Source organism: Glycine max, chromosome 10 (genome assembly GCF_000004515.6).
Source record: "Glycine max cultivar Williams 82 chromosome 10, Glycine_max_v4.0, whole genome shotgun sequence".
In the NCBI taxonomy this organism is placed as follows: Eukaryota; Viridiplantae; Streptophyta; class Magnoliopsida; order Fabales; family Fabaceae; genus Glycine; species Glycine max.
Genome location: NC_038246.2, coordinates 50508692 through 50523579, shown reverse-complemented (window position 1 = coordinate 50523579; position 14888 = coordinate 50508692). Strand labels below are relative to the sequence as shown.

Sequence of the window (14888 nt, the reverse complement as noted above, 5' to 3'; positions counted from 1 at the left end):
TAAAGTTTTAGCATCATCTTTCTTTTTCTTAGATTTGACTTGCCTTATTTGAGCTCAATCTGAGTAAAACTACAACAAAATTACCATGTGTATTGAGTTAAAGAAATAAAGTAGAACTTCCTACTTTGGAAGTCGAAGCAATAATAATAATAATAATTGATGAGGAGGAGGAAGAGACATTTTCTTTAGTGAATTGCACTAAGAGGAACTAAAAGCCTCTAGGTAAACAAATTTGAGCTGTTTCAGCTCTTACAGCCTCAAGAACAAAGTTAGGGACGAAATCAAAGACATGGAAATTAGAATCTTCCTCCATAGCAAGTTTTGCCATACCATCTGTTACTTGGTTTCTTGAAAAAAAATATGGTTCCAAGTAATGTTTGGAGGAGGAGACATATGATTTAGCTTCAAAAGAATGAAACAGAAATAATGGGATAGAGAATGTGGACAATTTTGACTGCGAGAAAATTGTGTGGGAAAATGTGTTTTAGAAAACGTAAAAACTCCGTTTGAATCGTGAAATTAATAGGGCCTAAATCAATATATATTGGAATGCATCCTCGTTCTTGAACATATCCCATACACAAATACTCGATCAAAATTAAATAATGACATGACTATCAGCTTTGAAAAAATGAAACAGAAGTAATGGGATTTCGAAAAGCTTCTTTTGCTTTTTTGTTTGCCTTACTGACCCATCCGTCTATTTTACTTGCACCCTACCCACAGCCAGAGGTTCTGTTGCACATACAAATCAATTTCACGGTGGAACTTAAGATGAAAAGACAAGCAAAAAACAGTATAATAAGATCTCAATCATAAGGCTTACCATACTTTTTTTTAGCCACCTATGACAGTAAGTAGCAGCCAAAGTTTGAACAATACATAAAATTACATTATTTGTCAAGCAGTATGCATTAACCAAGTCCCATTAGTTCATGTTACTCATCCATGTCCCTCCTTTCCAATCATTTTACGAGACAATTGTGTCACTAAGAGCTATTTAGTTTTCCACAATCATAACCTGACTTCTTCGAATATTGACTTGCTAAGAATGTAGCCAACATGTTGTCCCTCAAAAAGGTAACCAATTTGGACTCGGCCTACTGAATATAACCCACCATATAAGTTGTAGCATTGACATCAATGCTTCTCCATCTTCTCTCATTTGCATATTTCTTCAAGCTTTCCTCAATCCTTCTGTATTGGTTCGCTTCTTTATCATTCTCTTTGATATGTGTGCTTGGTTTGGAGAAGGCCTCAGCTAAGCACCCGGATAAAACAACTCCATCCTCTAAGGCACAACACCCTCCCTGGCCAAGGTCAGGAGTCATGGGATGGAAAGCATCTCCACCAACACAAGCATTGCCTTTACTAATATTCCCAAACATCAGTTCCCAGGGGTGTCTATATCCCAATGGAGCTAATAGGAAGACATCTAGTTTGATTTTTTCAATGTAGTATCTAACATCACTTGGCATCTTCTCAAGCGTATTTAACACATATTCTTTCAGTTTGGTAGGGTTATCTTCTAGCTCTTTGTCTGCAAGCCAAGAAAAGTGGACTAGTAAATGTGACAAAGGCAAGCATCTACTGTTAAATGCTATAAATAAGATAATAGGCATAATGAATGAATGCTATTTTTTGCAATTAAATTTTCCACAATTAAGAACTATTTATTTATGAAAATTCACCTTGGCTGTTAGGTGTCCAAGCAAAAAACCAGTAAACAGCCTTCCCATCACAAGGAACCTGGGTTCTAACCTGTGATTGTTCTGAACCTCTGCAAAGCCCCTGACTGAATATCTCCCTGTAAAAGAGGCATTCTTGAAGCCTAGCCACTTTGCCACTACGGAGTTCACTCCATCAAACCCAATCAATATCTTTTTCAATTGCAAACATCCATGTACCTATAAAAGTTTACTAACTTGAACTCATAATTGAAGCTGTTGGCTTCTTATTTATGAAAGATCTTAGCTTATTTTTTCATGCCAGTGATATATGTCATCATGTCAGACATATTGTTTACCTTGCTTTTGATGGTTGTCCCATCAGCCAGATGGAGTATCTTGTAGAAGCCAGATTCCACAATGGCAACAACCTTTGACAAGTATCTGATGGTGCCACTTGGAAGCTCGTTGGCAAGAGCTTCCAACAGTAACTTTCTTTTAACACAACGAATTTCACGGTCTCTTCTGCATCACACCAAAAAAACACCCAACATAGCAACACCAAAAAAACACCCAACATAGCAATAATATAATCTGACAAGTTAGTTTTAAACTCAAACTGATACATGTACACACACTAATTCAATTCTTGCATGATTAGGGTGAGTTTTATTCAGAGTGCACTTACTGCTGATTTCCTGTTTCTGTAAAAGGCATAACTGATGTTTGGGTTCCTGTAACCAATGTAGTGACAATCCTGCACTCCAATTCCACCACTAGTTTAGTTTCATTAATAACTAAGTTGGTTAACCATCAACATCCTAAATAATTTGAATTGTCGTCTTCTGTTATTAACAAGACTAGTATAAAATTTCACCGAATAATAGAAAGAAAAAAAAAAGGAATAAAATGTGTTTTAAGTTTCTCATAATTTTAGTCCTTAGATTTTTGGTCTTTGTATTTCTAAAATGTGACAGAGTTCGTTCCTGATTAAATTAAAATGAAGTAAAGGGTCAAGGACAAAAAGCACCCTATTCTAATAGTAGGAAGACCAAAATCATTATTTTCAAAACACGGGAATTAAAACCGATTTTCATCAAATATTGGAAAATCTGAAATGCATTTTCTCCAAAAAAAAAATAAAAATATTGAAGATAAAAACGCGTGGCTGTGTACCTATTGAGCTGGGGATGTTGCTAGCGAAGGAAGTCTCAAACACCAACAGCATCCAATGCCTTCCAAGCATTTACCCATATTGGCAAAGCAAACCCAGTGACCCTCAAACTATCTGAAGATTCTAACACCAAACTTCGGATGCCCAACCTGCCAGCATCAAATATCAAATACTAGCTTAATTAATAATCACATGTGAGAGAGAGAGAGAGAGAGAAGGGAAATTAAATTAAGGTGCCTGTGAAGTCCTAAGGATGTTGTAAGGCCAGCAATTCCAGCTCCCACAATCACAATATCTTCAACCACTTCTTCTGTTTCCATTATTACTGTTACCATATGATCTCCAAGGGCGAACCTTGATGTGTGTGTAAAGGGAATCCTTTTAGTATTGAGTGGCCCAGATTAAGTAATTAAGAATATCTCTTCGAATGCAGATGTTTATATAGAGGGATATGTCATAATTCAATTTGATGATGGAAGACCATACGTAAGAGAATATTCAATCCGAGAATAGTTACTAGATCCCATCATGGACTGTGTCCACGTCTTATATACTACTATACATTACATATATCTCAAGCTACCAAAAAAAGAATCCCAAGCAGGAGCTACCAAACATAATCAGTGTATGAGGCTATGAGCAAAGGAAGGATTTTCAATCTGATCCTCGTGATATTCACTATTCCTTGTAGAAGCAGGTGAAAACGAAGGTAGGTTGATGGAACAAATCTTATATACACCATTCAATCTTTCTTTAATTTTAATATTGTCCATACGGATTCACATATGATCCATTTTTTTCTCTTTCCTAATTTATTCTATTACAATGGTAAAAAAAGACGAAATAAAAAAAGGAGATTAATACTTAATTGAATCTATAATAATCTTTTTCACTCCTTTCTGTATCAATAACTATAATGAAAAAAAAGAAAATAACAATGCATCTAGAAAAAAAAAAAAACCATTGATCTCTGTCAAGAGACCCACCAAAGCCCCGGAACCATAAAGTACTTATTACTATGCCACCAAAAGATATATTTTTAGATCTGTCATTTCAAATTGTATTTTAAAATTTAAATTAAAAAAATTTCATTTAGATTTAGATTTGTTCAAACTTAATTCCAAACTAAAACATAATATAATTTATTTTTATGAGGATGAAAAATTGATAACAAATTTTTAGGAATTGAAAATAAACATTAATTATTTTATAGGGAAGAAAAACATCTTTTAATCAATTTAATAATACTTTTTAACTTGAGCAATATTAAATTTTGTAATTAAAAAATAATTCTTTAATTGGTAAAAATGAATTGAGCAACTTAATTAAGTAACAAACATTTAAGTCATTTGTTCAAATGATAAAAACTTGTTAAGTAAGGTTGCTTAATTTTAAGTAACTTATGAAGCAACCACATTGAAGATGCACATTGGGTTTTTTTTTCTCTAATCTCTCTCTTTTTTTTATCTCAATAAATATATTAAATTTTATATAAATTATATTAAAATAATTAATATTAAATAATTTAATAAATTTTATATTATTATACTTGTCATGTTCATTATTCGTCCAACGATATATAGGATAAAAAAGTATCTTATAACTTTTGTCTTTATTGTGTGTGTGTGTTTTTTTTGTTTTATAGAACCACATGATATTTATATTAACCTTTACACTTTTTTATAATCTTCTATTAAATATTTTCTTAATTTATAATTTTATAATATATTTTTTAATTATATTTGATAATCAAATGATTAAAAGTTTTTTTATTTAAAATAAATAAGTTGACAGATGAATCGTAACTCAAAGTCACCCATGAATTGGGTTGAAATTTTTAACTCAATATAAGAATAAAGTCTTATATACAGGAAAAAAACAATATAAATTGTCTCTTTCGATTAGCAGTAAAAGAATTTAGTCTTAAAACTAAAATTTTACTAATATTTAGTCCGTTTCAAAATAATTATAGTCTTAAATTAGTTTGCACATATCAAGGAAAAGAAAAAAAATAAGTAAAAAAGAATGATAGTTTTATAAAATTAACTTATATTATTATTAATTCATTTATAATTTTTATTGTTCACTATTAATATTATAAAAGATATAAATAAAATAATAATAATTAATGTTACATTAAAACTAACATGATAATTATTTTTAAATTTTTTCCTCTTAAGTAACAATTATAATGAACAGAGGAAGTATTATTTTCTCTGCATGTATTAAATATTTAAGGATAAATTTAGAAATTTATGATTATAAAAAAATTTAATACTAAATTATTAAATTAATTAGTTTTCTTAATAAACTTAAATTAATCAATACAGTAATATCTTATTTTTTTAGTTAATAAGTTAGTTAATTCCTTAAACTAATTAATTTTCCTAATAAATAAGAGAGATATACTATTCCAAAGAATCATTAATTTTAAAAAGAATACTGATATTTTTACTTTAGTAAAAAAATAAATGAATTCAATGAAATAAGATTCTCACATCTTCCATAAAATAGTTTTCATAGGAAACTAATTAAAAAACATTAACATGAAACATCTTTTCTCAAAAATGTTATTTTTTGTTAAATGCATACCAAATAGGGTTATCATTTTGGAGAAACAAAAAAACTTCTCTCTTGTATGTAGGATCTGTGTGATACTTTGATTTGTTAAAAATCATGATATTAGATAAAACAAATATTTTTATTTTTCATTTGATTTAAAAAAATGACTAACAGATAACACAAATTAAGGAAAGGAAGATAGACAAAATCTCTAAATTTTGTTACTTAAGAAACCATGAGATTACTTTTTCTTTAGATATAAAATATTAAAAAGACACATTTATTTTCATTTTTATCTATTTAATAGCTGGAAAAAAAATAACCGACTTACATAATTATTTTAGAAAGGAAACACTATTTTTTTTTATAAATATATTAAATTTAATATTATTTAAAAGGACCCCATTCTGGCACATGACATTCACTGTTGTGCTGCATCGAAAACCTATCAAGGTATGAATGATGAATAATGTTTGTTGAGCAATCTGAATCTCTGCTTACCCACCCAATTCATCCACAGGTCATGATGAACAAGAGGCCATTAACCGCCGTCTACAACAAGGCGATCCCCGATCTTTGCAATCGAGAACTCGGCCACCTTCCCCCAAGGAATTTCGCTCTCCGTCTTGGCGCCTCCGAGGTCCCACGCTTCTCCTAACCCTCTTTTTTCATTCATTCGTTCTCGTCAATCGTATTATTTTATTTTTTTGTTTTCTCTATCTGGTCGATCATTTAGGATCTTGTCCTTCGACTTGAATTACTGAGGAATCTGCAAAAACACAGAGGTTGTGTCAACACTGTGAGCTTCAATGCAGATGGTGACACTCTAGTCTCCGGTTCCGACGATTGGGGGGTTATTCTCTGGGACTGGGAAACTGGCCGCATTAAACTCTCCTTCCATTCTGGTCATTCTAACAATGTTTTCCAGGCCAAGTTCATGCCTCACTCTCATGATCGTACCATTGTCACCTGTGCTGCTGATGGACAGGTACTTTTTCTTATTCATTCTTAGATTATTGTTTTTTTTTTTTTAAATGATAAGATAATGGTGTTTGTCAATTATAATTATAATAATAGGTGAGACATGCTCAAATTCTTGAAAATGGACGAGTCGAAACTAAGTGTCTGGCCAAGCATCAGGGAAGGGCTCATAAGTTGGCTGTTGAGCCTGGTAGCCCTCATATCTTTTATACCTGTGGTGAAGATGGATTAGTGCAGCATGTGAGTCTTTTTTCTTTTTTGTTTACCCCTCCTTAGTCATCCATCTCTCACTAATTGTGTGTTTTGACAGTTTGATTTGAGAACTGGGGCTGCAACAGAACTTTTTACATGCCAGCCAATCAAGGATAGGTGGAGTTACATGCCAGTCATCCATCTTAATGCAATTGCAATTGATCCAAGGAACCCAAATCTCTTTGCGGTTGCTGGCTCTGATGAGTATGCTCGACTTTATGATATTCGCAGGTATAAATGGGATGGATCAACTGATTTTGGCCAACCAACCGACTTCTTTTGCCCTCCACACTTGATTGGTGATCAGCAAGTTGGAATAACAGGCTTGGCCTTTTCTGAACAAAGAGAGCTGCTTGTGTCATACAATGATGAGCTTATTTACCTTTTTACCCAAGATATGGGTTTGGGACCAAATCCCCCTGATCCTGGGTCCCCTAAATCTATGAACAGTGATGCAAGTGAAATTGGATTTAGTCATGGATCTGTGTCATCTCAATCTAACATGGATGCTGATGACAAAATCACCCCACAAGTTTTTAAGGGACACAGGAATTGTGAGACAGTGAAGGGTGTTAACTTTTTTGGACCTAAATGTGAGTATGTGGTGAGTGGGTCTGATTGTGGTCGGATTTTCATATGGAAAAAGAAAGGTGGTCAGCTTATTCGTGTCATGGAAGCAGATAAGCATGTTGTGAACTGCATTGAGTCTCATCCTCATACAATGGTTCTTGCCAGCAGTGGTATTGAGAATGACATCAAGATATGGACTCCAAAGGCCCTTGAGAAAGCTACTTTGCCCAAAAATATTGAGCAGGTATGATTTTGGTCTTCTTGAGTTAATTATTGCAAGTTGGAACTTAAAAGCACATAATGATATTATTACCTGTGGATGAATGCCTTTTATGTGTAGGAAGCTTGTTATGTTTATAAATCTTACTGGGAGTTTCTATAAAAACTCCATATAGATAAAATCTATTATAACATACTATAATATATTATCATAAGAACCGAAATACATAATGTGAAGATATTATCCCAAGCTTTTCTGGCCCTTATTCCTCCATCTGCCCCTAGCTGTCCCTCAATCTTGATCAGTCAAGAGCCAAAAAAAAGTGTGATGTTATATTTTTACTACAGCATATATTTGATTCTTCGAAAATTCTGGCCTGTTATCCACCCATTACTATTTAATGATGGATCCTCTGTGTTATCCATTGATCAGACTTTATTGTTATTGTTTTGATCATGTAGTCAGAATTGTGTGAATCGCGATTCGATTCTTACATTCAATGTGATTCAGAAATGCAGCGATGTAGATTGCATGCTGCACTGTTTTTGGTCCTGAATCACTGTGAATACTATCCTGGGTTAATCACTTGAATCACAGAAAAATTGCATATTGCTGTGCTCTGGACCAACGGGATTATTCCTAATATCAAGTTGGATTGTGTGCAACCTTGTTAGGAACCCATATTAGAAAATAGAAGAAAGAAAAGAAAAGAAAAGTGATGTTTATTGATTGCAAAAGAACTGAAAATAGGAGAGATAATCCTCCTCCAAGGGTTTCCTCTTCACAAAGAGCAAAACTCAGTTCTCAAATGATCCAAGATAGAATGCCAATTCCCTTACACCCTCCTCCTATTTATTTTCCTCTCAAATTCCCTCTAACTGACTAACCCTTCTACTAACTATCCAAGTTTTATGTCGTTTAGGTCAAAGTTGTACTTTTCAATGCTTACTATCTAGTTCAGTTATCGCCGAGGCAATATTCAATCATTTTGGCTGAGAGGAGGAATATGTGCTAGTAGAGGGATATACAAAGAGCTATTTATTAAAGATTATGGTGTTAAGGGCAGAATATTTATGTTACAATGTGCTGGGCATGATAGGAAATCCTAGGTAGGAACTATTAAATATGATGTCTGTTAGAATATCTCTTCTGTGAATAATTTTTTTTTTTCCAAATTAGTTTTGTGGTTGGAGCTCATGAAATAATCTCTATAAAGGAAAATTTTTGTTTTTCTGAGTTCTCTGGTCAGGGCAGTTCATTTGGGGATTCTTGGTGGAGCAGTGTTTGAAATAGACTGAACTGAACCTTTTTTACCATGGTAACTGGGAGCTAGTCCTGGTCCTGGCATCAGCACATTTAAGACCTTGTAAAACTCTAGAGTTTGAACACACAAATTGGCAGATTTAATTGAAACAATTATGGTATGTTCCTGAATTTGTAGTACAGAACACTATCACAGACCTAAGCCCTGTCAAAGAGTCTCCTCCTTCAGCCAAACTTAACCAATTTAACACACCATGAATCAGAAATCTGTCAAATATCCTATATAAGAAATACACATAACTGCCTTACATTATATCATATGACTGTCCAAGGGTTACTGACTGCCACACAACATGGCACATAACTATCTTATCAGAATTAATAACTGTTTTTATTGAGAACCATTGTGAACAGTACTGCAGGAAACTTCTGAACTAGTACTACTGGCTTAGATGGTTGGAACTTGGAACATTTCACATTTGATGGTATGGCAAATTGGCTAGCTTGTATGCTGCCACATCATTATAAGGCTGTGTGATTTGTCTTGTCTGGAAAATGAGTAAAAAAGGCTCAAACATGCCCCCCGAGGGTAACTGGGTGGATCCTCATTTGGGTGCATATTGTGGATGCAAAGCATGATAAATGTTTATTTACACGCGATTTTATGGAAGAGTATGATATACATTTTTAAACATTTATCTACTTAAGATATTTACACTGATTTAAAAAACTTCCACTAAAAGAATTTTTTTCATATGCTGGTCTAGGAAAGTCGTAGGAGTGCATGATTTTAACTTTGATACTGGTCTTTATTCTTAAATGATAAATCAGAGAAAGATTGATATTTTTGTTACATGATCTGCTTAAGCAGCAGAGGAACTAATTTCTCTGCTGGTACTTCTTTGAAGAGGGTTCACGTGTTTGATCATCTTCATTGGTTTACAATTGGTGGTGGCTATGATGACGACGATGTTATGTTTGATGATGATTATGAAGTTGATACATCTGACAATGATGATGATGATGAGGAGGAGGAGGATGACGACGATAATGATTATAGCGATTATATCAATGATTATGATGATGATTATGATTGTGATGATGTTGATGACAACAATGGTGTTGATGATAAAAATGATGACAATGGCAACGATGATAATTTTGGTGGTGGTTGTAATGATGCAAATTGATGAAAATTTTATGTCCGACAGAAACCGAAGGCTAAGGGCTGGATGTACCGGATAGCTTATCCTGAAGACCTAATGCAACTGATTTCACTTCCAAGACGAAGGGTCAGGACAGAAAGCAATGGAGAAAACTCATCTACAGATCGAGACCTTCTACAATTGATACTGACATTCAATGCCAATAGTGACAGTTCTAACGAAGATGATGACGATGGTGATACAACCAGCCAAGACGACTTGTTCAGTTAGTTGAGGGTTACACATTGTCCAAACTTGGCCTTTCTAAGAAAAATGCTAGCAACTGTAAATAATATAGGATTAATAATAACTCTTGACTGGAATATTGCATAGTATGTCTAAACAATATTCTACATACAATTGTCGTAAAATTTATTTCTTGTCTTTTTTTTTTAATTAGTTTCTGCTCACGGGTTTTTAGTTATTTTTTAATATGTGTGACGTATGTTTATTTTTTGTGCTGAGTTATCCGTAGACGATGATGGCAGTGATGAGTTATTTACCAACATCCTCTCAAAACAAAAAATCTATATTTACCAAAACAATATATGGGATCGTTGATAATCTTTTTAGTTTCACCCTTATAAAGTGACTAAAATGTGCAAGAAGAAAATAAGCAATGTCATTCTTTGATTTCTTTTAATATTTCAATTTATTTATGACTTTTTATGCATATGTACATAATATTGGCTATTTATTTTTTCATTAAGGATCAAGATTACTCACTTTATCATCTAAAGTATATTGTTATGGGAAATATAAATTAAAACATAATAATTTGTCAACTTCTATTTATAAATTTGAATTCTTGTTCTAAAAAACAAATTTCGTATTTATTATTATTTTTATTTGATTAGGATGCATAAACAATATAAAAGTGTTTCATATTATCATTCAATCACCAATTAAAAATGATAATTATAGATTCACGTGTAAGACTAAGATGGTTGACTTTTATATTTTATTTTTTTTATACATTGTTTAAATTTTATAGTTAACCGTATAATATTCATCCACCTAAAAAAATAGTTCACTTTTGTAGTTAACTGTATAAAAATCCTTCCACTTATAAAATATAAAATATAAAATTAAATTATGATTTTCTTTTCATTTTGTCGTTTTATACTTGTTTTGTAGATTCTTTAATTACATTATTTTAACATTTTGGTTTTAATTAATTATCTAATAAAAAAATCATTCCAATTTCCTTGACGACGTAAATCACTATATTTCAATGTACCAAAATTCACTACGTTAGAAAAATTTAAATTATCTCAAAAAGAAGGAAAATTTAATTAATATTGAATATAATTAAATATATACTAATTATTAATAAAAATAAATAATATAATTAAATATTCCCACTAACTAAATTAAATATTGAATATAATAATTTTTATTTACAAATCCTTAAAGAATAATTAAATAATATAATTAAATATTTACCAAATATTAAAAAATTAAACCATGTAACTAAAAATTTACCAATTATTAAAAATTAATTAAATATTTCCATTAACTAACTTATATTTTTATGATTTTTAAAATTAATATTTTTAAAAATTATATTATTCATATTTTAATTTATAGTTGCATCATGAATAAAATAGTATTCCAAAATAATTTTGAAAAAAATTAACTAAAACGTACTCATGATGTGAATATTTTTTAGATTTTCATTCAATTATAATTAAAATTTATGATAAGTTTATTAAATTTTATAATGATTAATTTTAAAATTATACACGTAAAAATTTATAATTAATTGATAATATAAAGAATTTTAACATTGACGGTAAAAATTAAACTATTTCTGCCTTTTATAATTATATATACAAGAGGGATATTGTACGCGGGCTTACTCATGGAAAGAGACTGTTTCCGGATTCGAAATCAACAAGTCACCAAGGCATAACTTTACCGCTGCACCAGGGCTCGTCCTCAAAATATATCTATGCACAACAAAAACTTTCTGGATCGAGTATGTGGAGGCGTTTTATTAGAATGTTTTTAAATATTAATTTTTATACACTTACTAATGAAGGACTATTATAATATTAATTAATAAAAAAACATATAATATATTTTTATAACTAGTTTATCTACAAATTAATTTTTTTTTATTAATATGACAATATGTGATTAAAATTACACTGTAGTTAAATTTATATTATTAACAAAGAATACAAGTAATTTAAAAAGACTTAAATATATATATTTTTTTATTCTTTTCTGATATTTTATTTATTTTTAATTTATATAAATTTGTATTTTTTGCTAATTTTGATTCCCATGAGCACAAACTTACATGTGCTTATAGGTTTTAAAAATGAAAAAAAAAACAAAATATTAAAGGAACTAAAATTTAAAAAATATTAGAGAGATAAATATCACAAAAGAGAGGTTAAATTTTGATTTTTTTTAAAGGTCATTCCTTTAAACACAGTTTTCATCGACTAAAACTTTTGTAAAAAGCTGATAAAAGATTTTTTTAAAACCTATTGAATTATGTAAAGAAGTTTTTAGAAAACACAATATATATCTATGCACAATAAATAATCTTCTTGAATTGTGACTCCACCTCCTGGCCTCATCTGATATTCTATTATTTTATATATTTTGTGGTGTTACTGTTACGATATTTGTGGTATTATAAAATAAAATAATAAAGAGCTGAGGAAATGGGATTGTAGTTTGTTCGGTCTGAGAAGAACACACAGTTTGATCGATGATGGAAACGTTGGCCACATCTTCTTCTGCAACTCTTCCATCTTCTTCTTCTCCCTTTTCCATTTTCCCTTCAAGAAGAACTTCCCTTTATCCTCCCAAGACTCTCCAATTTCGTTTACCCTCCTCCAAGCGTCTGTATTCTATTCACTTTCCCTTTTCCTTTCTGCATCAGATTTCTTCAGTTTTCTGATTTTCTTTTTTCAGGTGATGATGCTTTCGATTCAGACTCCAAAGAAAAAAACAAGCTTCCAATTCTTAGTGATCGCTGCCTCTCTCTTTCCCCTCTTTCCAAAGTACGTCGTTTTCATTTCCCAAAATTTCAACTTCAATTCATTCATGCAACTAACTCATCCCAAATTTAAAAGGGTAATTTGCATTTCTTGTAATGGATACAAAAAAATTGTTCTTGTTTTTCTAGGTTTTTTTGATAAAAAAGAAAACAACAACAATAATAATAATAATAATAATTCAATTGTGTTATTCCTTTTCCAAATTTATGCTTCGATGCATTTTCCATCTCTAACATAGCTGAAATTTCAAAGGGTCAATTACTTGTCGTTAAATGGTTGAAAAAAAATTGTTGTCATGAAAATATTCAATTGTGTTATTCCTTTCCCAAAATCTGAACTCGAATGCATGGGTGCCTTGCATCAGATGTAATAGAGGGAAAAGGTTGTGTTTTTGGTCATGAAAGTTATTTAATTGTGATTAGAAATTGTGGGGTCAGGATGCTGCGATGGGGCTGGTGCTGAGTGCTGCGACGGGCAGAGGATGGACCACGGGTTCAGGGATGGAAGGCCCCTCTGTTCCTGCAGTTGGTAGGGATAGCGAATCGGGGACGGGGAACATCTCCACTTTCCCTTGGTCTCTCTTCACAAAATCCCCTAGGAGAAGGATGCTGGTGGCTTTCACCTGTACCATCTGTGGCCAGCGAACCACACGGGCTATTAATCCCCATGCTTACACTGATGGCACTGTTTTTGTGCAGGTAACTTTTTGTTTTTTGTTAATCTTAACCCCTGCCTTATCACATTTCTCAATTATTTTTTTGGATTGAATTTGGAACCAAATCCTAAACTAATAGTCCACTGCAAAACCAAACCAATTCTTGGTTTAATGAATTTAACTGTGGTTGAACTGGTATGTGTGTAAATGAAATGAAACTTTTATTTTATATATAAAAATAAAGCATGTATTGACAACATGTGTGCTGCTAGACTAGTGGTGGGATGGCTTGCCATGCCACATATCAGAAAACTCGAAAAGACAAGTTATCCTGCGCAGCCACCTTCAAGCATTTTTCAATGTTAAGACATTGAATTGAACTGTTTCATGGACAAATGGACCGGTTTGTGTGGTTAAATGGTTCTAAAGCCAGTTTTAAATTAATGGTTTATATGGATTGATCAAACTGGCCGATTCTTGTTCATGGTTGAACATGTAGACTAATTGGTGCACTCTGGTTTTTGAAAGATTGCTTTTTTATTTATTCTATGTTTGTCGTAGAATGGGAAGTTTTATCTCTTATCTTTTGCTTACCAGATATGATACTACCATATATTAGAGGAGACTTGTTAGTTTATTTAATACTTAAAATTTGATAATGTTATAACTTTTAAATATATTTTAATATTTTGATACATAATTTTATTTGCTTAATTAATGTGCACATATGATATTTTTTAAATATTTTTTCTTAATTATGTAACATACATGAATGTACAACTTTAAAACTAGACTCTGACCATTTTTTTGTCATTGTTGTCAGTGCTGTGGATGCAATGCATATCATAAGCTCGTGGATCACTTGAACCTGTTTCAGGAGACAAATTGCTATTTAAATTCAAGTTTTAATTATAAAGGAGAAGGATGGGATGATCTTAAGTTCAGGTATATGGATGATAACGACGATGATGATGACATATTCCCCCTTGCATAAGTGAATTGCCTGTGTATGGAGCATATACTCTCTGCCTAATCATATGGAAGTTCAGTTTAGATGTCTTGTATATTCTTTAGGTTTTCATGCTTTATAGTGAAATTTGTCAGAGACTTGTATAGTAACATGTTTATACTTAGCTTTGAACTCATTTGTATGATCATAAATTTCATAATGTACAAGACATTACATCAATATTTCCTTTGCTTTACATTCTGTGAAATTGCCAGGATTTTTTTTTCCCCTTCGAATTTATGCTATTGCTCACTAGGTTGTCTCATGTCAGACTCAGCCATTATTATTTGTCCTCCAACCTACTTTTTTT

General features: G+C 31.7%; 3 protein-coding genes across 11 annotated transcripts; 2 read left to right on the top strand and 1 right to left on the bottom strand.

Moving 5' to 3' along the window:
* Positions 1 to 802: 802 nt before the first annotated feature.
* Positions 803 to 3864, bottom strand: LOC100803588 (monooxygenase 2). The gene is made up of 6 exons (XM_041006015.1): positions 3079 to 3864; positions 2844 to 2990; positions 2356 to 2424; positions 2027 to 2192; positions 1692 to 1807; positions 803 to 1540 (listed from the first exon to the last, which is right to left on the bottom strand). Exons 2-6 carry the CDS (start codon positions 2911 to 2913, stop codon positions 1101 to 1103), a joined length of 861 nt encoding a protein of 286 aa, XP_040861949.1. The 5' UTR covers positions 2914 to 2990; positions 3079 to 3864; the 3' UTR covers positions 803 to 1100.
* A 1935-nt stretch (positions 3865 to 5799) lies between these two features.
* LOC100794236 (DDB1- and CUL4-associated factor 8) lies at positions 5800 to 10249 on the top strand. 6 transcript variants are annotated; one of them, XM_041006012.1, is made up of 6 exons: positions 5800 to 5856; positions 5924 to 6043; positions 6140 to 6391; positions 6481 to 6624; positions 6695 to 7450; positions 9901 to 10249. In XM_041006012.1, exons 1-6 carry the CDS (start codon positions 5818 to 5820, stop codon positions 10123 to 10125), a joined length of 1536 nt encoding a protein of 511 aa, XP_040861946.1. In that variant the 5' UTR covers positions 5800 to 5817; the 3' UTR covers positions 10126 to 10249. The 6 variants fall into 6 exon arrangements, with proteins under 6 accessions (XP_040861946.1, XP_006589729.1, XP_040861948.1 ...); XM_006589666.4 differs by having other exon boundaries at positions 9598 to 10249; XM_041006014.1 differs by lacking the exon at positions 5800 to 5856 and having other exon boundaries at positions 5863 to 6043; positions 6695 to 6753; positions 6868 to 7450.
* A 2287-nt stretch (positions 10250 to 12536) lies between these two features.
* On the top strand, positions 12537 to 14814 carry LOC100527474 (DNL zinc finger protein). Of its 4 annotated transcripts, none has more exons than XM_006588358.4 (4): positions 12537 to 12755; positions 12850 to 12917; positions 13352 to 13612; positions 14393 to 14758. In XM_006588358.4, the coding sequence occupies exons 1-4, from the start codon at positions 12623 to 12625 to the stop codon at positions 14561 to 14563; spliced, it is 633 nt and encodes a 210-aa protein (XP_006588421.1). In that variant the 5' UTR covers positions 12537 to 12622; the 3' UTR covers positions 14564 to 14758. The 4 variants fall into 4 exon arrangements, with proteins under 4 accessions (XP_006588421.1, XP_014618017.1, NP_001236547.2 ...); XM_014762531.3 differs by having other exon boundaries at positions 13337 to 13612; NM_001249618.2 differs by having other exon boundaries at positions 12540 to 12755; positions 12829 to 12917; positions 14393 to 14814.
* Positions 14815 to 14888: the final 74 nt, after the last annotated feature.

Excerpts from the sequence above, each read along its gene's own strand:
- LOC100527474 (NM_001362509.1), top strand. The coding sequence starts at position 12,623 with ATGATGGAAACGTTGGCCACATCTTCTTCTGCAACTCTTCCATCTTCT. Across the intron at positions 12,918-13,336 it reads CTCTTTCCCCTCTTTCCAAA|AAATTGTGGGGTCAGGATGC; the intron begins GTACGTCGTTTT and ends AATTGTGATTAG. Across the intron at positions 13,613-14,392 it reads ATGGCACTGTTTTTGTGCAG|TGCTGTGGATGCAATGCATA; the intron begins GTAACTTTTTGT and ends CATTGTTGTCAG.
- LOC100803588 (XM_041006015.1), bottom strand. The coding sequence starts at position 2,913 with ATGCTTGGAAGGCATTGGATGCTGTTGGTGTTTGAGACTTCCTTCGCT. Across the intron at positions 2,425-2,843 it reads CAACATCCCCAGCTCAATAG|GATTGTCACTACATTGGTTA; the intron begins GTACACAGCCAC and ends ATTGGAGTGCAG. Across the intron at positions 1,808-2,026 it reads GGACAACCATCAAAAGCAAG|GGAGATATTCAGTCAGGGGC; the intron begins GTAAACAATATG and ends CCTCTTTTACAG.
- LOC100794236 (XM_006589665.4), top strand. The coding sequence starts at position 5,873 with ATGTTTGTTGAGCAATCTGAATCTCTGCTTACCCACCCAATTCATCCA. Across the intron at positions 6,044-6,139 it reads TCCGTCTTGGCGCCTCCGAG|GATCTTGTCCTTCGACTTGA; the intron begins GTCCCACGCTTC and ends TCGATCATTTAG. Across the intron at positions 6,392-6,480 it reads CCTGTGCTGCTGATGGACAG|GTGAGACATGCTCAAATTCT; the intron begins GTACTTTTTCTT and ends TTATAATAATAG.